The sequence below is a fragment of the Aulostomus chinensis genome, chromosome 5 (genome assembly GCF_037954235.1).
Source record: "Aulostomus chinensis isolate RoL2024-O1b breed Wild chromosome 5, RoL_Achi_v1.0, whole genome shotgun sequence".
In the NCBI taxonomy this organism is placed as follows: domain Eukaryota; kingdom Metazoa; phylum Chordata; class Actinopteri; order Syngnathiformes; family Aulostomidae; genus Aulostomus; species Aulostomus chinensis.
In genome coordinates, this window is record NC_141324.1 from 23,810,626 (window position 1) to 23,837,670 (window position 27,045).

The 27,045-nt window shown below is 42.2% G+C and overlaps 6 protein-coding genes across 10 annotated transcripts in view; all 6 read right to left on the bottom strand.

Moving 5' to 3' along the window:
• The window catches only part of gpt (glutamic--pyruvic transaminase), a 14,741-nt gene extending 12,213 nt beyond the window's left edge, over positions 1-2,528 (bottom strand). Inside the window, exons 1-2 of one of the 3 annotated variants that reach the window (XM_086204035.1) lie at positions 2,389-2,528; positions 1,688-1,874 (exon numbers count right to left, since the gene is read on the bottom strand). In XM_086204035.1, the coding sequence (XP_086060161.1) occupies positions 1,688-1,825 (138 nt within the window). In that variant the 5' untranslated portion in view covers positions 1,826-1,874; positions 2,389-2,528. Of the gene's footprint in view, positions 1-1,687; positions 2,334-2,388 lie in introns of those variants that run through there. The other 2 variants (XM_086204036.1, XM_086204034.1) reach the window with 2 other exon arrangements.
• Positions 2,529-3,320: 792 nt separating this feature from the next.
• On the bottom strand, positions 3,321-5,627 carry fuz (fuzzy planar cell polarity protein). Its single transcript, XM_086204038.1, has one exon. It carries the CDS (start codon positions 5,337-5,339, stop codon positions 4,035-4,037), a length of 1,305 nt encoding a protein of 434 aa, XP_086060164.1. The 5' UTR covers positions 5,340-5,627; the 3' UTR covers positions 3,321-4,034.
• A 995-nt stretch (positions 5,628-6,622) lies between these two features.
• Positions 6,623-8,501, bottom strand: gng5 (guanine nucleotide binding protein (G protein), gamma 5). The gene is made up of 3 exons (XM_086204039.1): positions 8,319-8,501; positions 7,298-7,440; positions 6,623-6,900 (listed from the first exon to the last, which is right to left on the bottom strand). The coding sequence occupies exons 1-2, from the start codon at positions 8,397-8,399 to the stop codon at positions 7,315-7,317; spliced, it is 207 nt and encodes a 68-aa protein (XP_086060165.1). The 5' UTR covers positions 8,400-8,501; the 3' UTR covers positions 6,623-6,900; positions 7,298-7,314.
• A 124-nt stretch (positions 8,502-8,625) lies between these two features.
• ssx2ipa (synovial sarcoma, X breakpoint 2 interacting protein a) lies at positions 8,626-15,193 on the bottom strand. 2 transcript variants are annotated; one of them, XM_086204032.1, is made up of 14 exons: positions 14,979-15,193; positions 13,908-14,045; positions 13,588-13,754; positions 13,248-13,457; positions 12,121-12,231; positions 11,892-12,027; positions 11,710-11,785; positions 11,447-11,627; positions 10,483-10,630; positions 10,212-10,348; positions 9,869-10,042; positions 9,658-9,772; positions 9,303-9,456; positions 8,626-9,190 (listed from the first exon to the last, which is right to left on the bottom strand). In XM_086204032.1, exons 2-14 carry the CDS (start codon positions 13,948-13,950, stop codon positions 9,046-9,048), a joined length of 1,797 nt encoding a protein of 598 aa, XP_086060158.1. In that variant the 5' UTR covers positions 13,951-14,045; positions 14,979-15,193; the 3' UTR covers positions 8,626-9,045. The 2 variants fall into 2 exon arrangements, with proteins under 2 accessions (XP_086060158.1, XP_086060159.1); XM_086204033.1 differs by lacking the exon at positions 13,908-14,045 and having other exon boundaries at positions 14,979-15,192.
• A 710-nt stretch (positions 15,194-15,903) lies between these two features.
• Positions 15,904-20,052, bottom strand: LOC147261816 (mucolipin-3-like). Of its 2 annotated transcripts, none has more exons than XM_086204041.1 (13): positions 19,907-20,052; positions 19,215-19,449; positions 18,964-19,131; positions 18,714-18,867; positions 18,421-18,499; positions 18,255-18,351; positions 18,064-18,163; positions 17,826-17,938; positions 17,412-17,561; positions 17,221-17,322; positions 17,021-17,143; positions 16,766-16,921; positions 15,904-16,638 (listed from the first exon to the last, which is right to left on the bottom strand). In XM_086204041.1, exons 2-13 carry the CDS (start codon positions 19,440-19,442, stop codon positions 16,483-16,485), a joined length of 1,626 nt encoding a protein of 541 aa, XP_086060167.1. In that variant the 5' UTR covers positions 19,443-19,449; positions 19,907-20,052; the 3' UTR covers positions 15,904-16,482. The 2 variants fall into 2 exon arrangements, with proteins under 2 accessions (XP_086060167.1, XP_086060166.1); XM_086204040.1 differs by having other exon boundaries at positions 15,907-16,638; positions 16,715-16,921.
• A 1,678-nt stretch (positions 20,053-21,730) lies between these two features.
• Positions 21,731-23,268, bottom strand: bcl10 (BCL10 immune signaling adaptor). The gene is made up of 4 exons (XM_086204044.1): positions 23,051-23,268; positions 22,886-22,979; positions 22,216-22,504; positions 21,731-22,134 (listed from the first exon to the last, which is right to left on the bottom strand). Exons 1-4 carry the CDS (start codon positions 23,083-23,085, stop codon positions 21,731-21,733), a joined length of 822 nt encoding a protein of 273 aa, XP_086060170.1. The 5' UTR covers positions 23,086-23,268.
• Between the last annotated feature and the right edge of the window lie 3,777 nt (positions 23,269-27,045).

Consider the following 27,045-nt stretch of genomic DNA (forward strand, 5'->3'; position numbering starts at 1 on the left):
TCTAATTAAACATAGTTCAAACTCATTCATAAGCCTCTACTTGGGTTTGCACATCCCCCTTCATTCAGGGAGAAGATGCATAAAAGACACAACAAAAAAGGCCTTGTGAGTCCGTCTCTGGTCTCTGTTCATTATCAGCTCACAGCCCATTAGGACGAAATGACCACAGTGTAATAAGTGCATGTTAACTGGTGCAGTAAGTTGGCTCAAATTCCAGCGCGTTTTTTATTCTTGCCTTTCAGAACTTCAGTGTTTCAGGGTACAAAATAGGATCAACTATAAATGAGGGGATATCAATTCCAGGTTAGATAAGAAACAGAAGGAATATTATCACGCAGTGTTTGATTCACTGACAAAGCAAGAATGCTTGCGTGACCCATTTCCCAACGTAATCCAACACCGACCAAACCCTGAATCAGAAGGATGGTGGAAAAAGAGACTGACAGTCTGCAGCTGGGAATAAAGAAATTACAGTGCTTCCCTTGTCCCAGAAGAAATAAGATTCTCCCTTGTAAATTCTCCCACCCCACAAGATCTTTCTAGCGGCTTAATCCGACTGCAATTCCTTCTGCTTTTTGAACATCTAAAAATCAATTAGCTAATGCCTGATCGAGCCCTCGTATGGCTGAGAAGAAGACAAACATCCCGTGGAGGGCGGGAATCTGCTGGTGAATGAGCATCAGCCCGAGCAAACACGAGAGAGGAGCTTTGGTACCAGTGAGCCATCTGCTTACAAAAAGGTCAAAACAACTGGACCCTGCTGGTCCCACGTCGCTGCAACTTTCACCTTGTGCACAGGACCCGCGCTCATCCTTTCCTGAGCAAAGCACTCAACACAAGACAGTTTTCACACCAGACTGCACTCTGTACACCAACAGCTGGTTGCCACATCACCATAAACAGTGCAAGAGGAAGGGGTCACGCTGTGCTTTTAAGAACAGAGAATTACAAATATGGTAGCTTTTATAGAGCCAATATACGCTGGAGAGGATACAAGAACTAAAGTATGTATTAAAAGATAAAGACACAAGAGAAGACAAACAAGCTTATGTACCTATGTTCTTTGGGACTTTTTCAGTAGGTTTTCTGGCTTTTAAATGAATGATGGATGGAAATGTTTTGATGAGGCAACTTTCTGTGGTACAGTGGGGCAAGAGATGCAAGTCAGTTCCCGGAAAGCCTGTAGTCTCTGGTTTAAACTCGGAATTCTAACTTCACCCCCCACCGCCCTAGAAGCAGCTGTTGATAAGATGAGAGAGTGAAAAACTTAACCTGAGGATCAGCAAGGGCTGATAGGACACAGAAGTTAGAGATTAACACTGCAGACCAGAGCAAAGTGGATGATGACACACCCTCAGGATGGTAACAGCGACCAAATGTGACATGATCAAACCTCAGGAATGACTAACTGAGGGATGGACTTTGTAAAGAGGGCCTGGGTGCAACATGACCACTGATAACTAACTCAATTTTCTCTAACTTTTCAATAGAATCACAGACTTGATTCATGTTAACTTAATTTTTTCGAGGTTTCTCTTCAAACATGACAGTTGGAAAAACTACTTTTTTTGTTACAGTGTCATCAAAACAATCCGAGGAAGAAAAAAACAAAACAAAACAGAGTGCAATGCGTGGAGTGTTGCAACCAACTGTATGCATGGGTAGAGGTGGCATCATCTGTACAAACCTCCAACAGCTCTCTCTCCAGCTCCACAGCCCGCTGCACGATGGGTCCCCGCACCGCATACTCAACCTTCTTCACCGTGGGATTCATGGTGTCAATGGTCAACACCTTCGTCCGGGACGACACTCCATTCTCGGACATTTTCTCTTTTGGGAGTCCTCGTCGCGTTACGCTGAGACTCGACAAGTTTCTGCCGGGAGAGGAGGAGGACACAGGGTGTGAGGTCATTGAACGGACCCTGCTGGGACCACCGTGCCGTTTAGCTCCATTGCTAACGGCTAACAATTCGTTTCGCCCCCGTTTTAAAAAAACAAGGTTTCTGGGTGAAAGCATCCGCGTGGCTGACATGTTGCGCGGTGTTTTTCAGAACTCGCTGCTCCGCGTCAGTCGCTTGACTGGGAACCAAAAAGTTGTGCAAGTGCAGCAGCAGTCGCGACCACGCTCCTAACTTGAAAAAAAACAACAACAAAAAAAACAGCTTGGACCTTTGGACCCGCGACGGGTGACAACACTACTTCGACCAAACTGTAGTAGAGATGTCTCTAGGGACCTCAGCAACATTCACACACACATACACACACTTCTTTTTCGTCTGAGTTATTTGGTGTAACCCCCCACTCTGAACACATGGCAACGCAGCAGTGAGCATATCCCTCCCCTATGTTTGGGTTATCCCACCCCCTCCCCTCACTTAAATTACCCACCTGTCAATCAGACTCGGTTTCCCCAGATACTGAGGTTATAGTTCTGGACCCTTATGGCTCAGGTGCATGAACCAGCTTCCTACGAGATCAGATAAGTCCCGGAGCAGCAGCCAGGCCACTCTCTAGTTTGGGAGGAGACTCTGAAATTTGTTTTAAAAAAAAAAAGAAAAAAAGAACGCTCCTCCTATTTTTTGGACAGGAGCCCACATACGTTTCTGAATTCAGGCTAAGGACATTTTCCTCATACAGACTATGTTCATTTTAAAGACGTTCTGATGATGTAGTCAAGATTCCTGGGAGATGCACAGCAGATCTGTTGCTCAGCAGTACTTATAGGCCCTTGAAGGAGGGCCCTGACAGAGGGAACAATTGATGACACATTTCCCAGGTTACACTTTGACAGGGTTGTGAGGAAATCAAGCTACTGGACTGCGGTCTTCCCAGACTCTGAGCGTGTCACACACTCTTGCATCAGGAGCAGTGCATCTCATTGTCAGTGGGACTTTCTGAGAAACATTTATGCTCCAAAGTAACAAAGCCTTTCTGGATATTCTCTGTAGGAATGCACAATATTGCAGTCACTGATTTGGCTGATAGCTGAAATTGATCTTTTTAATGAATTTCTTTATTTCTCAGGGACAGTGCATATTAAAGTGAAACTTCAGCCAAAAATTATATTTTGTCTTTCTCACAACTAGGTGTCTTGAGTTCACAGATGTTTATCTTCTCTCCTGCAGTACTTCTTTGTGACTCCACAACGCAGAAAGAGTTGACCACGTACATTTAGCTCAAAGCTAATGCGACTTACAGTTCAAAACAGAAAACTTAAAAAAAAAATTATATATATATATATATATATATATATATATATATATATATATATATATATATATATATATATATATATATATATATATATATAATGTAGCCATGTTCATTTGAAAATATTATTTTGACACAACTGAAAACTCCGGAGGTCCAGACTGTGATTTCAGTTCAGTTATTGGTTAATTTTACAGCCCTTATGCTCAATATAGCGTTGATTAACAGCAGTTTCAATGTGAATGTCATCACCATTGGCAGAATATATTTATGGCCAAATCCTTCATGACATGACCTGCTGGTTTGGTTATCACTGGAAGAGTAGACTTTCCAAGTGATTTATAGGTCTAATTTGCATGTGCATATTGTTTAATCATCATCATTAACATGCTATCACCAGCAAGAACACGAGTCACTCAGAGATAATAGAAACTATAAAGAAGCAGAGGTTCATTTTGTCAAACAGAAAGTAAAATGTCAAAAGACTTAATCTAGAGATAACATTTATACCCAGAAAGCAAAACTCAACATAACTGGGGTCTTATCATCTTTCATTGCCCTGACAGGGACACCTTTGATTCCAGTGAGGTGAAGTGTCCAACAGTGACAGTTTTAGATGTTATATTTCCATCAGCTTTTAATCATTGAACAGGGTTTTACCAAAATAACTGTCGTAAAATATGAGAACAAGTGCACTATGAGTTCTGTGTTCTATGACCACTCAGCAGACACATGACTGTGTTATTACAAATTGCAGGTGCAGCTGTATCCTGTAATATGAAGTATATTCACTTTACAATCAATTTAACAAAAAACACAAGTAATTAAAATCCAGTGGCTCCAGTTAGATCAAGGAGAGTCTGTGAGGCAACTGTGTGCAGTGCAAACGTGGGCACTAACACTGGAGTGAGCAGGAAAAGCTGGTGTTGTGGTGTCTGCAGTCCGTAGCTTTTACATTCCTCAGTAACTAAATAGCACCGTAGTGGCTGATGGGAGAATCCAAGGACAAAGTCCTCTGCGTGTCCTGATTGAGGCCTCTCCTCTGGGGGGGGACACACTGTCTCCTCCTGGCTGAAGTAGCGTGTCACACTGAAAATGTAGAATAGCTTTAGGAGCTCCCAGCAGCGGGCCCGGGAGGGCAAAGGTGAGTCACCGAGGGGGTGATTTGTGGAGGTCCGCACGCAGGAGACCGATCGTCGTGTTTCACGGTTGATGAGAAGAAATGCCAGCACATCAGGGTGTAGGGATACAGATCCTGGCAAGCAGCGTTCCCCAACCGCCAGGCAGTCTCTCAAAGTTTCCACCAGGGGAGACCAGAAGCGACCCACAAGCCCACTCTCAGCGCTGTGTAGGGAAGGGCTGGGGCCACACAGAACGCACACGTCTACCCCTGAGAGTAGCTGGAAACGCAGCAGGCGGTGGGCCACAGTGGGGCTGCCCTGAGGAAGAAAAACTGGGTAATCGCAAGAAGCAGATCCAGAGGCTGAGAGGGACCTGATCAAGGTAGAGAGCAGTACAATTTCCTGCGGTGCCAGGCGCCACCACATTTCAGTCGCTGCTGCTATTCGTCCATGGACCATGAGGCAGCCAAACTCACTGTCAGCGGCTTTTGCAAAACCCTCCACAGCTTCTTGAAGAAGAGTGGGGTTTGGAGGGAGTAGGGAATCAGCACAATGAGTGAGGTTACCCAAGATGCCCTCTTGCTTATCCTCCAACAGCTGATCAATGAGGCTAAAGCAGGAGCGCAAGTCCCTCTTCAGCCGCTCCACATTCCTCACATTGACCAGCTCCTCTTGCCCGAGCACCATGACCATGCAGTTCCACACATTTTCCAGCAGGCGCTGTAGACAGACCCCTTCTTCTTTGCTGCTGCATCCAGTCTGCTGCCCTCCATTCACAGCAATGAGCATCACACTGTCCTGGAACACCCTCCACACCACTTTCCCCCCACCTTCAGTTTCACAGCAGGACAAGACCACTCCCTGACCACCTCCAAACATGTGAACACCATTTAGGGACCCGATAACTGAGAAAGGAAGCTGTCTGCTTGTCCCTCTTGTAAAAAGAGGAACCCCACTGCTGGCTGTGAGGCATAGAAGCTGTACGGAGCCGTCCTGGAGCATCATCATGGGCTAGAGATGGTTCCCTGAGGTGCAGTCGCTCAACACACCAGCTTTTCAACAGATTAGCGAGCCGGCTCAGTTTTCGTGAGGTCAAATATGAGTGAATGACCTACCAAGCTAACATGCTAATCAGCGAGGGTGAGCTGTTAGCATAAAAATTAACAATTTACCTTGTTGAACTCGAAAAAAATAAGCATGCATTACCATGCAGCAGCTAACCAGTCTCTGCCATCCTCTGCGTTTGCTCATGTCAGCTAGTATTCACTGCAACGTCATGTAACATGCTAGGTTAAGGAAGCAGGTTACCGTCGTTTCCACAGCAACGAGGTCCCATGATTCATTCTTCTCACGGGTCGACTTGATGGCTTCATTCCGCTGATAGGACAGCAGCTGACCCTTTATATCATCTAATGTAGCCGTTTATAGAGAAGGATTAAAAGGCAGACCTGGGTTCAGTTCCTGCAGTTAATGGATGAGTCTATCATCAGTGATGGCACGGCGCTTTTTGATCATAAAGCTCGTAAACAATCTTCTCGCGAGGGTTGCCGATCTCGGATGATCACGGTGTTGCCTCTAGATGGCGCTCCATCCACGAAAGGTACTTGGAACAAGGCAGTTAATTGACTACAGTACCATTTTTTTCATTCATGACAGGTGCAATATATTTACCATCAAAATACACATTTAACAAATAAGTTAAAGGTAATTCTAACGCTTACATTTGTACCACTGCCATTCTACTCATAATATGTCACACCACAGAGCCTTGAAGTTTCTTAAGGCAGTTAATATAATTAACACAACGGACTGTTTCCTGAATTAATGTAATTATGATTAATTCACTGTATTAACTTCGTACAAAATTTTTTTCTTTACTTGCACGTATACTTTGTGTAGAGATAAAATATACCTTCATTATAAGTGCATAATATTTGTGATGTGATGACATCGTTCAAGCACAAGTATTTCTCCATGCCAGCTGTTAAGCAGTTGACTGATTCAGGAAGCTGGGTCCAACACTCCTTTGGCATGTTTGAAATATCTTTCTCTTCCTGTGAGCAGATGACTGGTGGACCAGACTTGCAGTTGCATTCATATCCAAACTTGATTAATTGAAATTAGCATTTGATAAAACAGTCTCCTCCTTGTTTTGCATATAAAACAAAAGAAAATGCAGTTTTTTTTCTTTAACATTTCCTGCAAAAAAAATAACAGCTGGTTCAATATCTGTGACAACTATGACAAGCTTCTGACTGAAAATAGAATGCAAATTAAAAGACTCATTGGAGTAATAAAGAATGTTTTTATTCATTAAATACAAAAAAGTCCAGAACAGTGATGACTAAAATAGAACAATAGAAAAGGCACAATAATTTACTCAAAAATCACACTGTGCCATGAAAAATAAAACGGTCTCCTTTCGTCTACTGTGGCTGAAAATAGATGGTTATCTTCCCAACATGATTCCAATGTGTTCTACACTCAAGAGATCTCGTGGCAGTATAATGGCTTGGCATGTGGAGCAGTGTTGAGGTCAACTTTTCCCTGTAGCATCAAAAATGAAGGCCTGTAGAAGAAAGACAAAACACGGAGAAAATAAATTAGGCATGGGATTTTGATTATTTCACAGATTTCACCATATTTTTAGGAACATCTACTTGTTGTTGGACAGCAAAGAAGCTGATAATGTATTAGTCTGGGCTTGAATTTTTTTTTTTCTTATTGATGTTGTAATCTGTGAATCTCTTTCAAAAGGACCGCTATTGATAGGATTTCAATAAACCGGAAATTACCAACTCTTAAAAGCAACCTCTCAAATTTAAAACTTTTAATTTACAGAATTCTTTTCCAAAATAACTGTACTAGCAAAATATATGACCAGCACTTCAGCTACTTTTAAAGACATAAGTGTGAAGTGAATAGTGTGCCGGTGTATGGGGAGGGGGGGGGGGGGGGGGACTCACCAATGAATGTAGTGGTTTCACAAGAAGGAGCAGACCTTCTGCGGCCTGAAAGGGTTGGTGCTGGAGGACACGCCGGTGAGCAGAGGGTCTTGCAAAGCGTTCTGCATGCAAAACTGTTGAAGGTCTGCAGCTGCCTGGGAGACCTTTTAACAACAAAATAATGGAAGGTTAATCCGTGACATGGAGGGGCTTTTTAACATTTACCTTAAAATATATATATATATATATATATATATATATATATATATATATATATATATATATATATATATATATATAAAGACAATATATTGAAATGGTAAGAAAATGTAAGGGGCAAGAAGTTCCAAAGACAAAAGAAAAAAACACTAGGCTTTGCTTTTGGTCAGTCAGACTAAATTAAGCAGTAAAAGGTCCTGATGTAAGAGCAAATTTACATTTCTTGATTGAGGCCCATAGTGTCCATTCGAGGAAATTCACAAATACAAAGTTTGCAGAAAGATATGGTTATGGGTCATCAGTTCTTGATGGAACTCATCAGGGTAAGAATAGAGTGCACTATGCATTTCTTTTATCCTCAATATGTTCTCAGTTGTTTCCTTTGTGTCAAAACTCTGATAACAGGTGGCATTTGGATGAAAACAAATAAAGATTGTAAAACACCGCATAATTTAATTACCCGCACTGAGATTTTAAGAATTTGTTTTATCTAAAGGCCTCAATCCAAATACACAATTAATAAGAAGCAATCAGCAAACATTTTAAGAATTAAACGCTTGTATAGGACACGTTGGACAAACAACCCGACCATTGGTGCGAACCAACCATCATCTCAGGATTTCAACCATTCTTACTTAAAAAATTATACTTAATCACGGTACTTCTGCTTCCCTCCTCCAACGCCCTGTTGATGGCTTGTCTGTTGATAGCAGCTAACTTCACGAACCGTTAATGCTAATAGCCGCTAGCACGGCTAACGCTGTTAGCATATTAGGGCAGCGGCCGAGATTTAACCGCGATATTCAGTAGAAAAAAAAATTACCTTCACTCTGTTTATGCTCGCCTCGAAGCGTAGCTGCTGTACGACTTTTTTCATTGCTACAAGATTAGAGGAACCCGACATTCTCGACTTGTATTTCTGTAAAATAAACGCTGGGCGGTGGGTGGGATTTTAGTCTTGATGCTGCGAGACAAAACGATCAGATGATGACATCCGGAATCCGGTTATTCACAACAATGCCTGCAGCTATACTTACGACCACTAGTGGCCACTATATTAACCACAAACAACATTTCATCAAAAATCTCTTTATTGTTTTCTTACACCAACACGGATGATTCGATCATTGTCAGTCATTAAAATATTAAATAGCTCTCATTAAAGTTATACTCAATCTATTTATGTACATGATGTAAACATTTATTTAAAAGGGTAAACTTAAGCTTTCAGTGTATAATTGACAAGTAGAAAAAGGATCTACATTCAAATCTACTTGGTACCATTCTTTTACTGAATACATCCATAAATACACACACTCCAAATGTCAGTGTGGATTTCTTTAAAAAAAAGAGAGAGAAATGATCAATGGCGGATTTATTAAAGTGCATTCTTTGTTTGATCAGCTTTGGTGGATGCTCTGTGCATGTGCATATCAAAGCAACAAAACAATGTTGCAACAAGTGAAGTGCTCATCATTGAAGTGAAATGGGCGATTGATTGTTGCTGACACTGATTACGTAGTGGAGTTAAAAAGGCACTGGGAGTCTCTTCAAGTGAGGCTGTTTTCATCATCACCCAAAGAGAAGATGCTCAAGTCTCCGCAACGAACTCGATTTTTGGACTTGACCCGAGTGTCTCCGTCGTCGATGTTGCTTGACTCCTGCCAGTGTCCTCGATTTGAATGTCTGGTCGAACTAAATTGAGTTCGGAAAAACTTGATTACTTTGATTGCATTTACAGAAAAGATCGTATACAATGATAGAAGCCAACGCTAATACAGATAATCGTGAATAGGGGCCTGAATACCTGCTGTCTGGTATCAGGCGGAGTGTCCGGTAAAGTTCGGTCGTGGATGGCACAGTAGCATTTTGTGCAGGTTTAGGAGTGGAGAACGTGGTGTGGGTGGATGATTTGGCCAGCTGAGCTTTGGTGGAAGACATCCTCATCTCTGGCTCACTTCCTGAAAAGATTTGTCCGTTAATAAAAGAGTTGTTAAAAAAAAATTTTTTTTTTTTCAGTTTTATCTGTGAGTGTTATTTAAGTTTAATTCACTGAGTGAAAGTAATTAATACAACATTGAATTTTTGTTTTCAGTCATGCACCTTCTCACCAGCCTCTCTCTACATTCTCAATATTCACTTTTTCCAAAGCAAAAACTTACTGATTGATAAGGCACTTTGACCGTCAGATGAGGAGCATCTTCGGTCTGTGAAGGGGTTCATGTTCAAAAACTGATTTTTTAGCCAAGAGGCACGGTCCTCCTCAAAGGCTTTTTTCTGTGGAGAGCAGCAACAACAACAAAAGGAATACAGGGCAATTACAACACCCAGAATATTAGCTGAATGAAAATATGGTAGCACATCAGAAGGTACCTCTCGACCCAGGCGGATCGCAGCATCTGTGAAGTTCTTTCTCTCCCTCTCAAAGTTTCTCTTCTGTTCCTCAAAGAGTTTCCATTCCTCTTTGAGTCGCTCTTTCTCCTCCAGAGTGTAGCAATCGTTGAGAAGAGCTGCAGTTTCGTCGTCAAAAGATGTGTTTAGTTGTTGCTGCATAGACAGACGGGTTGGATATGAACCAAAATAATTCTTCAGAATGTCATGACTACAGTCACTTATGCATATAAGACAGGGCTCATCAATCTATACTGCTTGTATTTGCACTTGAGGGTTTTGGTGCTGCATGAGTCTTGTGGCTGTCCTGGTATACATGACTGACCTGGAGGAGCTGCTGCTGAGCGTGAATAAACTCTTTGCACTGCTGCACTTCCCGCCTCATTCTCTCCATTTCGTCCTCGTGGGTTTCTCTCGGTATCACTTCTTTATTGGACTCCAGCCGACTGTGAACTTGAGATGCTATGAAAACAAACATCTACAGCTGAAGATTTCAATTACCCTTTCAAGCACGCTGGGAGTTTTATTTTACAGAATCCAAGATTAGCAACCTCGTATGATGAGGTTTAGTGTGCATTACAGTCTATGTTGCAAACCTTGGCTGTCCAATTTCTCCATGTGGCTCCTCAGTTTCCTCCACTGCTGGCGGATGCTGTTGGTGAGCTGCTCCCTGGCGTGGTCGCAGGATTGGTCCAGAGTTTCCCTGCTAGAGTCGCCTGCCTTCTCTTCCGCATCTGAATCAACCTGAACACATCCGGGTAGAAACAGGTTCACTTCAAGTACACACAAATGGATGTCTTAAGTTCACAAAGACGTTTCTCCTGCACTTCTTTTTTTGGGACTCTAAAATGTTGTTGGTCCTGTTCGGTACTGCAGCCTCACACTAAATATACATGCTGGACTCATATTTTGAGTGTTCTGGAGTCACAAAGAAGTGATGCAGGAAAATCATTTTGTGTGCACAAGACATCTATTTGTGAGTCCTTGAAAGACAAGAAAAAGAAAACAAAAACAAAAAAAACTTTGGGCAAGGTATCACTTTAATTCTAAATACAGGTTGTTATCCTGTCTATCACAAACCAGCACCAAAGGAGCTACTAAATAGTCCTCCATCCATCTTGAAAGCTGGTAACTCTCTGTTCTGTATATCATAAAAGCGGGGCTGCACGGTGGTGCAGTGGTTAGCACTGTGGCCTCACGGCAAGAAGGTTCTAGTTTTGAGTCCCGGCTCGGGCACGGGATCTTTCTGTGTGGAGTCTCCATGTTCTCCCTGTTCCTGCGTGGGTTCTCTCTGGTATTCCAGCTTCCTCCCACCATCCAAAGACATGCAATTGGGGACTAGGCTGATTGAATACTCTAAATTGACCGTAGGTATGAATGTGAGTGTGAATGGTTGTTCGTCTCTGTATGTTGGCCCAGCGATGGACTGGCAACCTGTCCAGGGTGAACCCCGCCTCTCGCCCATAGATGCTGGGATAGGCTCCAGACCCCCCGCGACCCTTACTAGTAAGGACTAAGCGGAAGATGACGATGGATGGATATCATAAAAGCCAACGCCACCTGCTCCTGGCTGTCATCAGCAGCGGCTCCTCTGTTGGAAGGCTGACGAGGACTCAGGATATGAATCATCTCCTTTTTCATCTGCTGCAGGACTTTCTTAAGCTCAGCGTTCTCCAGCATCAGGGACCTCTGGCTGGCCTCGTAGTCACTGAGCATGGCCTTGTACATCTGTCCTTCATGGCTGCAGGTGACGATTCAGAAATACAGTTGATGTGAGTGATATTTCAGAATCTCAGCAACTGACAGGATAGTTCTTGTGATACCTGGCTGTGGCTTTTGCTGTCTTCCAGTGGCTCCTCTTTCCATCTGATCGTCCCAGGCAGTTCAGTACATCAATTGCTAGTTGGTAGGTGTAGGAAACATCAACATTATTCCAGGTAAAGGAAGAGAAAACCTACAGTGATGCATTTCTACATTCCTAGAGTACATACACACACATCCTCACCTAGTTTTTTATCTTTTCTGTCCACCAGTAGTTGGCTGAGGCGTTCCTTCAGCTTCGCAGACTCTCTCTCTTTCCTCTTGGCGTCATGGCTGTACTGGGAGGTGCGGCTGGCAATGATACTCTGGAGCTTCTGAACCTGCAAACCATGATTGAATCGGGTGTTTGTCAGGCTCAAATGCGAACACATAAAAACATCATGTGACTGATTATAGCACCAAGGGTTGTCTACCTCTTCTTTTTCTGTTTTTAGGCAGCTTTGCAACGTCTTAATTTTGAGTAGTAGCTGCCTCTCTGTCTCATGTAGACCTGATTTCTCTCTGATGGACAGTTCCAGTTGATCCTAGAAGGCAATGTTTGAGGAAATCAATCAGTTGTTAATTAGAGCTGGATCTTGAAACAGGAAAAAAAATAGTAACAAAAACTGGTCAGTGCTAGCTGAGGATTTACAGTGTAAGAGTGTAAGACAGGGGTGTCAAAGTGCTCCAGTAAAGGGCCGTGTGGCTGCAGGTTTCATTCCAACCAAGCAAAAGCAACACCTGATCCAACAAATGAGTAGTGTGGACACAGCTTGGTTGATTTAGGTAGAATCAGGTGTTGGTTTTGCTTGGTTGGAACGAAACCTGCAGCCACACGGCCCTTTACTGGATTAGTTTGAGAGCCCTGTGTAAGAGGTCTATTCCAACAACGCAAGAAAGGGGCCAACTATTCGTTGGGTGACAAAAAACAAAACGTCCAAATTCAGAAAGTATTTGATACCAAATCATAGCATGTGCTTTTCTCTGGTGCTCTTCAAGGTCTTGGTGCAAAATGTTACTATATCTGACAAATTTTATCAATTCTTGAGTGGTCAAAAATGGCAACATTTTGAACCAAATCTGTGTAAAGAAAGACATGAACCAAAGTACTGCAAAAAAACAGACAAATCCTCATGGGAGGGGCCATTATGTGCTTCCATCATGTTCTAAGCACTTCCATGCTCTAAATTTTAAACAATTATTCATATTCAATCCAAGTTAAAGATAAAGTATAACACTTTTGCTATATGACCTAAAAATCCCATCCCATTGAAAGCAGATTACAACATTTCAATGCAATTACAAATCAAACTATTTTCAAGCACTTTTTAAGCCTTTTCAAGGACCTCAAGTGCCTTCTGTGATCGTGTACTTGCTGATTTCACCTCCTTTCCAGATATTTGTGAACGTCTTGCATATTACCTCAGTCTCAGTAATGTAGGAGTTCTATGCATCCTTTTGCAAGACAGCAGCTCTACTCAAACAGGAACTGGGATTGTTACAGTCTGATGGTAACAGGGTGGGATCTTAAGCAACCTGAGGGATCCTCTGTCATACATGCCTTGAGTCTTGAATTGCTCATCTGCATGTGTTCTAAAGTGCTGGATTTCTTGAGCTGCTCTCTCTCAAGGTCCTCCAAAGAGCCCATACTGCGCCTGTGTATCTGCAGTAGCTCAAACATGGCATTCAGAGCTGGCACCGTGATGAGGCCAGCTCCCCCCGGTGGGCTGACCTCGATACATGTGGAGGAGAGACCCAGGGAGGACAGCTCCTGTGAAAGAAAGAGGACTTTTGTCACTGTGGCTGCATTGTATTGAACTCTTGACAGTCGAGCGCTCAAATACAAACGATGTTATGCTGATGAACATAAACATAACTACAAAATGGGAGCATTTCATTACCTGATTGATATATGAGATGCACTGAGGAATATTATCATCTGTGCAAAATGCATTTATCTCCCTGTAAGAGCTTTTGGACACTGGCAAAGAAGGATGCGTTGACACAAAGTTATTCTCTCTCAACGGGGACAATGTCACATGAGATATGCTGGAGATCTCATAGTTTCCTAAACACAGAGGACAAAGAGAAAAGCACATTATAACATCACTCGTACTCCTCTGTGGAGAGAATCAGGTTGCTTCTCTAAAATTAGAACGGAGATATGGGTCATCTCTTGCAGATAAAGAAACATAGCTATATTTCAGCCAGAGTCATTTACCCAGAGATGCCTCTATTGGCATAGTTGTCCACCACTCTCCCATATCACTGGCACATCAGGACACAAGGATGCGAGGGCATGCGATGTCAACCGGAGGGGTGGATTAATAGTCTAATAGGCCCCGCCTGGAACACAGCCCTGCAATGGAGCATCAGGCTATGAGATAGAGCAACAGATAAACTGGGCCAAAGCTTAACCCACACGGGATTAACTGCAGATGTGTGCCAGCCAGGGCGAGATTGGGGTTTAACACTGGCAACTAAACTGCGGGCTAGTAAGATGATCGCAGCCACCAGCCAAAAGGATTCACATCCATTACACAGGTTCTAAATCTGAGAGTGTGCAGCTGGTATTTCTATGTCTTTTGTCCCTTCAGGCCAATAATAGGATCTTCACATGTTCTTGTGCAACAGGTTGAACCAGATATCTCCCTTAGCCACTCCCACTACTTGAAGCGGCTGTACTGTTCCAACTTGTGTTAAGGTACTATCAAAACCATTGGTTGGAAACGTTGCAGACGTTTTGGCTGTAAAGCTTTAGATAAAAACACAACCAGCATGTAGAGGAGGGCTGGTTGATAGTAGAAGGGAAATGCATGAACAGAAAAACCCAAAACCTCGTTATCTTTGTTTAACAGACTAAAATAGCTACACTCAAACCCCGGCGGAGGAGATAATGGACAATTCGCCAAGTTGTGACGTTATACATAGCAAAGCTAAATGGCCACTAATAGTACATTAACTACCTTTAAACAGTCTTTTTTTCTTGACCTGTTAAGCGGATATTTCATTTAGCACGAGCTAAGTTGTCGCCGTTAAACATAGCAAAGCTAAATGGCCACTAATAGTACACTAATTACCTTTTAGCACTCTTTTTTTGTTGACCTGCTGAGCGGATTTTTCATTTTGCAAAAGCTAAGTTGCCACCGTTAGCTAGGCACAGACGGCGCTCGGTATTTGTTGGTCACCTGAATCTGCTGATAAACATGTTTAAACACGACTTTTTTCATTATGTAAATGTCGTCACCGCTCCTGATGTTGGTCGTACCTGCTATGCTAATAGTTTACTTACCTTTCAGTTCACCGGCGTGAAATGGGTCATCAAAAATAGACCGAGAAAAGTAGACAAACCGGCGAGCCAGTGTTCCCTGTAAAGTCGACACCCTGACCTCTACAAAACCCGACAAATGCGATCAATGTAACTCCAAGCACGACCGAGCAGACACGAACCAACGGCAGGTAACCTGCAGCTAACCCGCAGCTGATGTGTTTTTGAAGTCTTTCACACAGCGAGCGCCGAATCAACCTGGATCACTATTGGAGGCGGAGTTGCTAGGCAACCAGTGTCCAAGCAGCCGATTGGACCCAGGGATGCGCAGTGGACGATTATGCAAATGAAAGTTGCTGTCAAGACGTCGTGAAGCGCTGCAGTGACACCCATGTGCTCGCAGCGGGAGGTAAACACGTGAAGCGCTTACTCACCCTTGACCTTATCACACTGTAAAAGTACGGTTCCAGGTCAAAGTTCCGCAGTGAATACTTTTGATGAAGTATAAAAATTCGTTTTGATAAAATAACAAGATGACACAGAGAGGTGGCACCTGTGACTGTCACAGTAATACATAATGCACATATCATTAGATTATAAATATTATCATGCATTGATGTAAGGGTAGGATTTTACTGTTGCAGTTTGTTTAGATAGGTCCCATTTTGAACTACTGTGAATCCAACAATGATAATCTTTTAAAGTTGGTATTAATATGGTTATTTCATCATGATGGATGACTATTGTTTTTTTCCACTATCAAGTGCAGCTTCAGTTGTTCTAAGATTCACTGTTGGGTAGTTCAATTTATCACCCAACACCATATTTCACAAGTCCATTTTGTAGAAAATACTTTGCAATCAAGTAAAAAGTTGTATATTTCCCTCTGGGATATGAAGCGTAAGAATGTGTGAAAATCTATTCCATGATGACTCAACTACAAGCGAAAGACTTCATTTTAAGACATTATATCCTGCAGGAATGAAATCTTTACTCTTAATATGCATTATTAAACATTGTCACTCATTTTTAACATACATCAAATACTGCAGAAAAAAACAAAAAACAAAAAAATGAAATAAAATTACAAAAAAGAAAGTTTACATTATGAGAGCGCTCAGTAAAACGAACTTGATATCTAGTAAACAGAAAACAGTCAGGTTAGTTACCTTGAACTGCCAGAGGGTATTTTAAAAATGTATCGAAGTACAAGCTATATATTATAAGCAACCTGTACTATATTATTACTGGTCAGAATAACACTTTATGTCCAGAGTTTACAGCATTTCATAAAGACTCAGAGTTAGAAATGATCCAGGTCCCCTCCAACGGTTTTCTGACCAAGAAAATAATGTCCACAGTTATGTTTTTGAGCGTATTCCTCCAGGTTATTGTGTTAATCCCTTAAACAGTCTTGCTTCAGTAGTTTCCAGCAGGTCAAGTAGCACTAGAGAAAAAATATATTGTTGTTGCTCCTCAGATATTTCGGAGTGTTTGGGGGACTTAGTCACTGTCGAGCAGCAATAATCTACATCTTCTTCCTGCATCCAAAGCAGCAGCAAGAAAAGAGGCAGCAGGATGTCGGTTCCTCATCAGTCTGGTATCTCCCGGACTCTGGCTCGTCCCTGCACTCAGCTATGAAGGCTAGAAGCTGTGACACTGGCGCTTTGTCTTGCTGTAGATGCTGGGGGATCAGTTAAAAGCACAAATTAAACCATTAGGAGAGGAACGTACAAGCTGTAAACTGTTAGGAGACTGACCTTGATAGTCTCATAGGTGTCAGTGATGAGAGCGATGAAGAGGCTGAGCACCATGTAGATGAAGATGGAGATGAAGGAGTAGAGGTAGAGTCTGCTGAAGAGCCACACCATGTAGCCCTTGTCTCTCATCTTCAGGAAGGTGGCGTACATGTCATCCCCGTTAATGAGCGAGAAGAGGCACTCCGTCACCTTGTCGAGCGTTCGGAACTGGAAAACATATTTTGGTATGTTTGAAGGAACACTTGGGAATATTTATTCAGCCACACTGACGTTTGATGTAACAATATTCTGCAGGTGATTCCGTACTTTGTCATGGTAAGGCCCGAGCACGATCCACCCGCAGAAACAGTAGCCGAGGTAGATCATAGCCACGCAGCAGCAGAACCGGATCACATTTGGGAAGGCAGCCCTCAGGGTTAAGATTAAGATCTGAGAAAGATTAAAAGCTGTCAAAATGGGCTCATCTAGACAGTCTCAAACAAAAGAAGCCTCATGGATGTTCTTACATTGTATTTCCTGAAGAAGCCGAGGTAACGAATCACACCAACCCAGACGAGCATCGTTGCTGTCCCCAGCAAAATGCTACAGACGTCATAGCTTGTCAGGTACTGCCAAATACATGAAATACAAACCTCTTTACCAAGTTTTTAAAAAAAAAAATCAACCACCGCAGTATAAAGAACACAGCTGCATTCACCTTTGTCTGTATCCCGATTTTGAGTGCCGACCCCGCGATGGTGAGCATGTCACTGATGATGATGAGGATGTACCAACCGTTGACGAACTCCATACGGTCCGATAAGGTTACAATTTTATTATAGTAGGCGTGAAAGAATGTGTTGAACTCCTGCACAAGACAAATACACACACACACACACACACACACACACACACACACACACACACACACACACACACACACACACACACTCTGTAAATAAATCTGTACATTTTAATTATTATTAAGAGAGAGTCAGTCTTCCATTACAGTGAGTTTGACTGTTGTTTATCGCTCGGTAAAGGTTTAAATCTTCAATGGAAGTGGGAGGTTCAATCTCTAGAGGTACGCTTTGATAATAATAACGAACAACTGATTCACTGTAATACTCACAAACTGGAGTTGGATGCCGTTGATGACGGATCTCATGCAGAGGATCAGCGAGGTGAAGCAGGCGAGGATGACCACCGAGTCAAACAGCAGCAGGAGGTAGTCGTTACTGCCGGCTACAAATCAGATCTCACAGACGTCAGCTCACAAGATGCACCAGTGCTGTCATCACTGCAACAAGTGACCTGAGCAGGTTCATACAACAGCACCACCTGCTGGAAGCACTGAGGTAAAAACTTACAAGTGCCTTCCACGTTCCAGTCTCTGCATTCATTGATTCGAACATCATTTTCGACATCAACCTTTATCTTTCCGCTGTGAGCACGATTGTCAAACATAATCTGTGTCAAAACACGGAGAGATTGTGTCAGTGAAAAAAACAAAAAACACAAAACTGAGCTCAAATTAGAGTGTTGCTGTTTTCACACTAACTATTATGTGGAAGATATAACAGTCCGGCAGCTCGTGATGTCTCACTGTCTGCAGATTGATGGTCTTTAGTGTGAGGTACATGTTGACTGACAGCAGCCTGGAGGCGTAAACACACATTAGCGCTCTTATCGCCTGGAGTTCAAACCAGTATTTTCAGTTCGCTCACCTCTTAAAATCTAAGGAGAAGTTTGTGTGTGTCGCCAAACTGCCGTCGTCGGACTGTACGGGGAATATGGAAATACATTCTGAGAGGAGGAAATTCAGACAGAAGTTTAGTAGAACATAATTCAGCATCTGTTCCTCTGACTGCCGGCAGAACCGGCTTCCTCTTTTCAGGCAGTGACAAGTCAATTTATGATTTTCCATTTGTTCAATGAGTCATTTTCCATACAAACAAAACATCTAGTGATACAGATACAGCTGTTTATTTAGAATACTTAAAACATGCGATGAATGTACCTTTATCGATATGCGGATCGATGTCAAAGGTCTCGTTCCCAGGATCGATGCTGCTGTTTCTGTAGAACTCCTGACACACGGACAGAGGCGTGTATTCACCGCCAACCCTCTCATATGCCAGATTACCAACCGTCAGGTTCTGGAGTTTGACATACTGTAAAGAAAAGGAACAAAATAAAACAACGGTATTTTTGCACCTGAAATCATATAGCACGCAGTATACGTTGCGATTCATGAAAAATCTCAATACCCGATCGATGACATAGTAGATGTGATCATACACATCTGCTTTGGTGTAGAGTGCGTGTCCTCCCAGCTGCTGCTCCTTGTACCCTTTGAGGAACAGATGCCTGAACGTCATCAGGTTTTCATCTTTGAAGGTGACCATCATTTCGTTGCTCAGGCCAAATGAGACTAACTTCACAGGGGAAGACACAGATGAACGATAATTAGACCGCATGCATGCATGCTGTAAAAATGACAATGACCGATATATTCTACCTGGACTGTGATGATTGCTATTTTTAATATTTGGAGCATCAGTTTCCAAGGTTTGCGACCCCTGGCTCTGTATTTCTGACACGGGTTCATGAAGAAGTACTTCAGCCTCCGCCTCAAGTCCTCCACCACCTTTGACTCCAAGCTGGGAGAGTGAGCGCTCCATCTGCAGTGGCCGTTAGACCTCCTCTCCTCTGACCTCGCAGCCACCAGCGACTCAGACTCCTCCATTGAACTACTGAACAAGAACACCGTATGTCTTCATTTTTTAATAAATTCGTCATGTTTTCTTTGGTCAAGGTTCAATATACATCCGAAATGTGAGGCGAGAGTTCAGCCATTCCAGTCATTCTGATGTTTATCAAACTGGTTCTCCAGCGACAGCTTCTCTGCTGTCATTTCAACTCTCTAGAATATGATTCTGGAGTGAACACAAAATACTCCAACTTCTCTGAAAAGTCCCAAAAGTGTGTTTGTCCGCATCAAATTTGGTTATCAATCACTTCAAAGACACACACACAAACACACACGCCAAACTTGAGGTTAGCTACATATCTGATATCAGGACTGTGTAGTTATTTGATATATAACATTCCATTGCTGTATGGTGACAGAGCCGAAGCTGGGGAAAGGATTAACAATCACAACGTGATCATTTAAATGATCAATAAAAGTAATAATAATGGATGGATTACCTGCTAACACCTGCTGTGCTGCTGCCAGAGAAAGAAGGCTCTGCTCTCGAGGCTTCTCCAGGCTGTCTGTGAGCACCAGCCCTTGCCACGATGACACGATGTCACACCTCTACGTCATTCTGAGCTTTTCCAGTTTTTCCGTAACATAAATAGAGCTTCCACGTAAAGCATGGAGACGCTGTACATAGACTTCTCTCAAAGTTTTTCCCTCAATGATTATATTATTCTAATTATATTGCAGAGACTCAGACTAGTACTTTATATTATGCACAAGTGGAAGGCAGCTCAAAAGAAACATCAACACAAAAGACCAAAAATATTAGGGATGCATGATATTGGATTTATTGCCGATATCAGATACGCTGATATTTTACAACTGATTTGGCCAATAGCAGGTATTTTGTATAGAAACAAGTGAATATGATATTAACATTTTGTCATACTGACAAACACAAATAACCAAAGAGTAACTTTTGTTTTTCTCCAAATTTCTAAAACATAAAAAAAAAAAAAAAAAGCCAACTGCTCACTGTCACCACATGAACTGAAAATGAAGAAATCTTACTTTGCTGGACCGCAATTTAACTGATTGTGACACATGTAAAAAAAAAAAAGACCAACATCAGCAAATGAAGATGATGTGTTGATATTACCATGCATCCCTAAGCAGTATCGCGGCTTCAAATCAAAGCTAAACAACTAAAAGAAAAACTCACACGCATCTGTCGTACAGGAGTGTACGGAGCCCCTAAGGCGACATGGGCAATAAATTAAACAGGAAAAACAAATTAAATGGAGGAATTATCAGGTGATCACTCAAAACTTGATGTTACTATCAAGCCAGGGTGTTGGGGGGGGGGGGGCAACCGTTTAAAAAAACAAACAAAAAAACAACCAGGGTAAATGTCAAAATGTTTTAAACATGAATGCACAGCTTAACTAGTTAGTGAACTAGCTAGCAAAGCCCAGTTTTACTAGCTAGTAGATGTCCACGTCCTCTTAGGGCTTCCGTACTTCCAATTCCTATCAAGAAAAACAATTACAAAAGTCACAACATGAACAACCACCAAAAAAAAAATAAAAATAAAAATAAAAATAAAAATAAAAGCCTTTCCTAGACAGATTACTGTGGATTACCAGGAAGTATTCAGTGAGTGCTGTGATTCAAGACTTGCGTAGTGATGAAAGCAACAGTTTGTTGACTTAACACTCCAGAAACAGGTATGACAACCGTAAGACGTGTTCGAAGATCGAACTGGCTCTGCTGACAGATAAATAGTTATTCCAGTGTGTAATCTTTATACTTTCACTGCCACTGTAGCTGCAGTATCTCTTTCAAGCAGGCATACAGTCAAGCAGGAAAACACAGCCCTTTAAATGAGCTGATGAGTAGAGGGGTCCGATCTTCTTCTTTTTTTTGGCATTGAGAACTTTCTTTTCTTTTTTTTAGTATCGACTGAAATATGCAAGTTCTTTAAGCAGCCGTCAAATGGTTCCTTTGATAATTAGAAATCAATCATAATGCTGACTCTGAGGACAACTTTTTTAGCAAAAGGTCTCTCACTACAGTTTGCATCTAAAAACAACAACTTCGTAAATGATATGAAGCAGAAAATCTTTCTATAATGATGTAATAGTTAAGGTGATGGGAAATAAAATAAGCGTAAAACATATTTTCCTCTTCAAAGTCTAATAGTTGCATTGTAAGTAGTAGCTGTAGTTTGCAGCTCACGTACAACAAAAACTTGAACAAACAAGGCAAAAAAGAATGCGAGTGTTTGATGTCAAAGGGTTCTGTTTGTCTTGCTAACGGTCCAAAACAACTTAAAAGTTGCTCATGCGTGTTGCTGGTGTGAGAGAGCGCGAGCGGAGGGGCTGGAAGTTTGGGTCCCCTCCACTGCTGGTGCACCCCGTTGCTCCAGCACCTAAGTTGGAGGGGGATTCAACCATTGCTTCCTCGGGCAGCGGGGGAGCTCCTGGGTCTCCGGGTCTGGGAAGGATGGAAGAGGTCGTGGAGGAGGGTACGGCGATGCTCACGGCAGCCACAGAGCACAAGTCTTCACCTTTCTGTGAAAGTGGTGGACTGACAGAACCTGAGACATCAGAGGTGAAAGGGCTCCGTTCTCCATCTGGATGGAAGATCATGGTGGACTCGTTTGAAAAGGTCCTGGAGAGGTCGCTGGTTGTGGTTGTAGGGCTGGTTGTGCTGTCAACTGATGAAACGGAAGCTGTGGAGTGTAAATATAGGACGCCATTAGTTTCCATTATCAAAGACAAGAACATCAACAGATTCTAGTCAGGCTCCAAACCTCTGAGGGACTCCATCTTCTCATTTTTGGCCTTTTGCACCTCATCTGTGATTTTAGCAATGATGAAGTTCTGCGAGCGTAACTCCCGAATGGAATCAATCAGGGCATCCAGGCCGCGGGGGTTCACTTCCAGGAAGTCCAGCAACTTGGCCGTCCTCGTGGTCTGCGTGGTCCTGCAGCTGATCTCCTCCGCATCGTCCCGCGTCAGGATCCTGCGAGAACGCAGAAAGTCCAGGTGGCGTTCGGCTCGGATCTTGTCGCAGAGGTAGAACCGCAGCCTGATCAGCACCTAGAGAACCACAACCAAACAGGAAAAGAGAGAACACACGGGGTCAAGAAAGGTAATCCGAAACTAAAAACTACAGTTAAAATGGCTACATAAAGTCAACTAAAACCACATGCAACCAGATTTGATCCAGCTCTCCAGGGCAGTTAGCTGTACATAATTAGCTTCTAGATACTGTTGCACACGACCACAGGAGTAAAACCTGTTAATCAGTTTATGTTTTATGCACTTCAACATTTCATTCGTTGATGAGGGTTGAGAGGGTGTGGTCACTATTTCCTACTTTCACAGAATATTTCGTAAAATATAAAGGAAACGTGAGGAACAATCTGTTTGTTCTGCTCATCAGAAAGCAGTTCATGGAAAGCTACATCTTATACTTACGTCTTTTTTAATCTCTGCCATTTCATCTTCGGTGAGGTGAGGAACATCCATCCCTCTCACCCGCAAAGTGAAAATCCAGGTAACGCAATGACCACTGAGTTAGTAAACTAGTGTTAGGAAAATAAACCACATCGATACATAAATGATGTGCACTAAAAACCTTACTGTCTATTACTGTCGATGAAAGTTGAGGCGTCCATTGAATTTACGTCTCAAGCACCGACAAAAAAAAAATTCCCCGGACTTCCTGATTGACGTCGACTCGAGAGGAGAAGTGGAAAGCAAAACCGTCAAGATCTATGATATCTTTTTTTTTTTAAACAGTGTGAATCAAAAGTGTATTTTAAAGATAAATTTTGTTTTAAAATAATGTAAATACGACCGTGTTACCTCTCGCGTCGTGTCGCGGTGGTCTATCTTAAGCGCCACTCATTGTTTCGAACAGGTGACGAGTTGTTCCCGTCCACACCGCTGGGTGGTGCTGTTGGACTTCCTGATACAGACCTGCTCAGCCATTTTGACATGAAAGTGAACACGCGTTTTACTAATCAGACAATAAACATTCATAACAAAATCCTTGTAAACGCTAGACGCGGCTAAGGTTTGGTCTAATTTTAATTCATTTAAGAAAAAATATTAAATAATCGTTAAAAGTAAAGCAAATGCATACTATTTACTGAGTAGAAGTAAAAAATAAATAGATAAATGTAATCTTTTCATATTGTAAAAGTTGAAAAAAGCACTGGCTTTTTGCGTAAAGCTCAAACTGATATCATAGTTTAATGTTACAAATTATCATATGATATAACATAATTCCGTGGTGCAATGTTCTGAAAATAATTAACTACTGAATCAAGTTATTTAAGCTAATATTCAACCAAGATTGTTTTTGTTTTCGTCCCATTTGGTTTCCCTTGTCCGTCACAGAGCCATAGTTCCGATCATTACCCGCTGTTCTGGTAAGATGGATAAAATGTTAGGAACCTCTTTTAGTGTAAAGCGAATCAGTTACGCAGCCCCATAAACAGAGAGCACACAAAATCACACTAAAGTAGAATTGGACATAATAACTCTTAGGATTTATTGGATGGCTGCATTAAACCGACTATGGCCCTGCACACTGGAGGAATGGCAGTAAAACCCACACAGTTGTTTTCACTTATTTTTCCTGATTGGGTGTGTTCAGACCATGTTGGTTTGACTTCCCACTTTCTCTCTCTCATTTGGCAGCAGTTAAACTTACTTATAAACTTAATCTTTCTTACTGGTGCATGGTGACCTCACAGCCCAGCTGCAACAGTAGCAACCTTTAATTAGGGCCTGAGCCCGAAGGTACTTCGGGGCGAAGACCCTATTGCATTTGCTGCACACACTCAAACACGAAAAACTCAAAATGACACACTAAACACTATCCCTCGCGAAAAAAACCCCCACACAGGCGGGGTGGAGGGTGAGGTATACCATTAATTTCAATGGGAGGAAAAAAGGCCTTCTGTTTTTGCTGTGTTTGTTAGGGCCTGAGCCTGAAGGTACTTCGGGGCGAAGACCCATGTTTGCTCGACACACTCAAAACACTAAAACCTAAAACTGACCCCCTAAACACGCCTGAAAACTCACCAAATTTTGCACACACATCCAGTCTGGTGGAAAAGTCAATAATCCAATTTTTTTTTTGGGACAAAACTCAATAGCGCCATCTAGGCAGAAAAAAACGCATTTCTGCCCATAAATGCCCCTAGGAATGTTGTACACACATGGGACCAGCACCGACTAATCCGTCTCATCAAGACGCACAAATCATATGCCGACACCCCCAATGTGAAACCAAGAGGAAGCCCACAACATGGACAAAACTGTCCAAATGTGGACATTTACACACCCCAAACAAATGCTATCTCCTCCTAGGGCGTTAATGGTATCGCTTCAAAAAGTTATACATGACTCAGGACACTTTGAGGATCAAAAGTTGTTAAAAGTTTTTATATTAGTCACACGGTTTGCATTTTATAAGCCCTCAAAGTCAGGGACACATTATCCCACATACGATGGAAACCAATGGGGAGGCTGTCTCCCCTCATGGTACATACTCTCAAACACAGGCTTGTCACGTCTGAACTAAAACTCACGCACCTTCACAAAGCGCACCATTGCATTCCTGACAAAAATCCCTACAAAAATATGATATTACATTCCACTTTTGACCAACATATGTGGAGTTAGGACAGTTTTTCACACTAAAAACTGTCACAAAAACCTGCTCTGCTCTCCACTCTGGCACTGACTGCAGAGAGCAGCGGGGCAGGGGCTCTTAAAGGGCCAGCTCTCAGCTCTGCACTCACACTTTGCCTCGCACTGATGCTTCTATCTCCTAAACTACAAAATTTACAAAATACACTGTTGGATTCGGGACGACTCCTGGCGCGAGGATGCTCAGGCCCTAACAACGCTGCTTGCAGCTTTCATTATCTAGAATGACTGAAGACACATGTAAAAAATACACAGTTTCAAGTAAAAGTCCTGTATTATAATACTTAGTGAAGTAAAAGTACCATCTTAATAGCTACAAAGTAGCATCAATGCTTATTCTTCCTATTTTAAAACATCCTCAATTCAGTTTGACATGCAGTTCTTCTGAGACATTATTCGGTGTAGCCAAAAAGAGACAGGAACAGTGATAAATGTTTAACCTATAGAAATGTGAGAATAGTAGAGATGACTCATAATCTTCAGTGACCTAAAAACATGAGAAGAACCACAGTTTCACTCCAGTAAACCTAAAAGAAATGGCACGACCCACACAGTTACGATTTTCACTTCCCTCTAATCATGATTTGCCTCAAACTCTTTGAGGATGGGTGCTCCCTAAAGTGATTATTGTCAGGCTTGTTTTGTCATGTTCTGCAATGTTACTGAAAAACGCAGAGCTACAGTACATCAAACCAGGCCATGTCCTACTATTGCTCTCCGTGAGGTTCTTCTGATGATAATGATTTAAAATAGGAGACATTCCAGCTTCAATAAATGTGCGTGGCTCTTGTGGCATCCCAGTAATTTCTACCAAAATTATGTGTTAATCAGTCGATCGGTGTGCTCAGGGATTCTAGTGCAGGAAAAGAAACAGTGGAAAAGCTTTGTGCATCTGTCAAACATTCAGAGTGCAGTCACCTGGAAATAATGCTGAATCAGCTGAGAGAAGCCAGTATTCCTACACAGCAGGGAATGAAACCAAAAGCAACTTATACAAATGGATGTGCAGTTTTACCTGCAGCCACAGACATTCTCGCCTGCCTCAAAGTGAATGACCCATTTTCACATGACAGCAAGCTGAGAACTACTTGCCTTTTCAGTTAGCCAGTCTGTGTTTACCAGAGATTTGGACACCAATCCGTTATGTGTCTTCCTGACTGTTTTTTTTTTTTTTTTTTTAATATGTACATTTTCAAGACAAACTACATTCTACATTTGCATTGTGTCTGTGGATGCAGTGCAATGCATTGTTAAAGCAATACATCAACTTCTTGGGAAATATGATTCCTCACTATCCTCCCTGGATTCCATCTCTGCAAACTGAGACTTGCAGAGCCCATCTGACTGCTAATTAGCTTAGCACAATGACTGTTCATGTTATGGCAGTTACTGTGGATGGGCAAGTTAGCATAGGCTACTTTGGTCTTGACCACTCGTGCAGGACAGCCATGAATATTTGTAGCAGTTGTTGGACAAATGTTTTGTCTTGTTAGGTGAAATTTTGAGATTCAAGTTAAATCACTGAGCCCAGTTTGATAAATAGGACCGCGAGTCTGATTGAAAAATGATAGTAACTCATTGTTTAATATGGTTGATTCTTAATGAAAGTTATTCACAACCCTTGTAATATGAATGCAGACAAAGACTGTTATGAAAAAAATTCTACTTGTTGACTTTTCAGTGATATTTGCTAACACTTCCAACCTACTAACATTCATTGCGCTAAGCTAACTAGCCTTGGCAAGCGTCTGTGGCTATGCACACTCAGAGGAGGGAAGGGTATTTATCTTCTTTTCTAGCTCTGGGGAAGATAGTCGATAAGTGTATTTCCCAAAAGTTGGCATGTTTTTAAAGAGGTTTTGGTCACTTCACATTTTTTCTGTGAGACCACTCTTCTTTCCAGTCTTTATGAC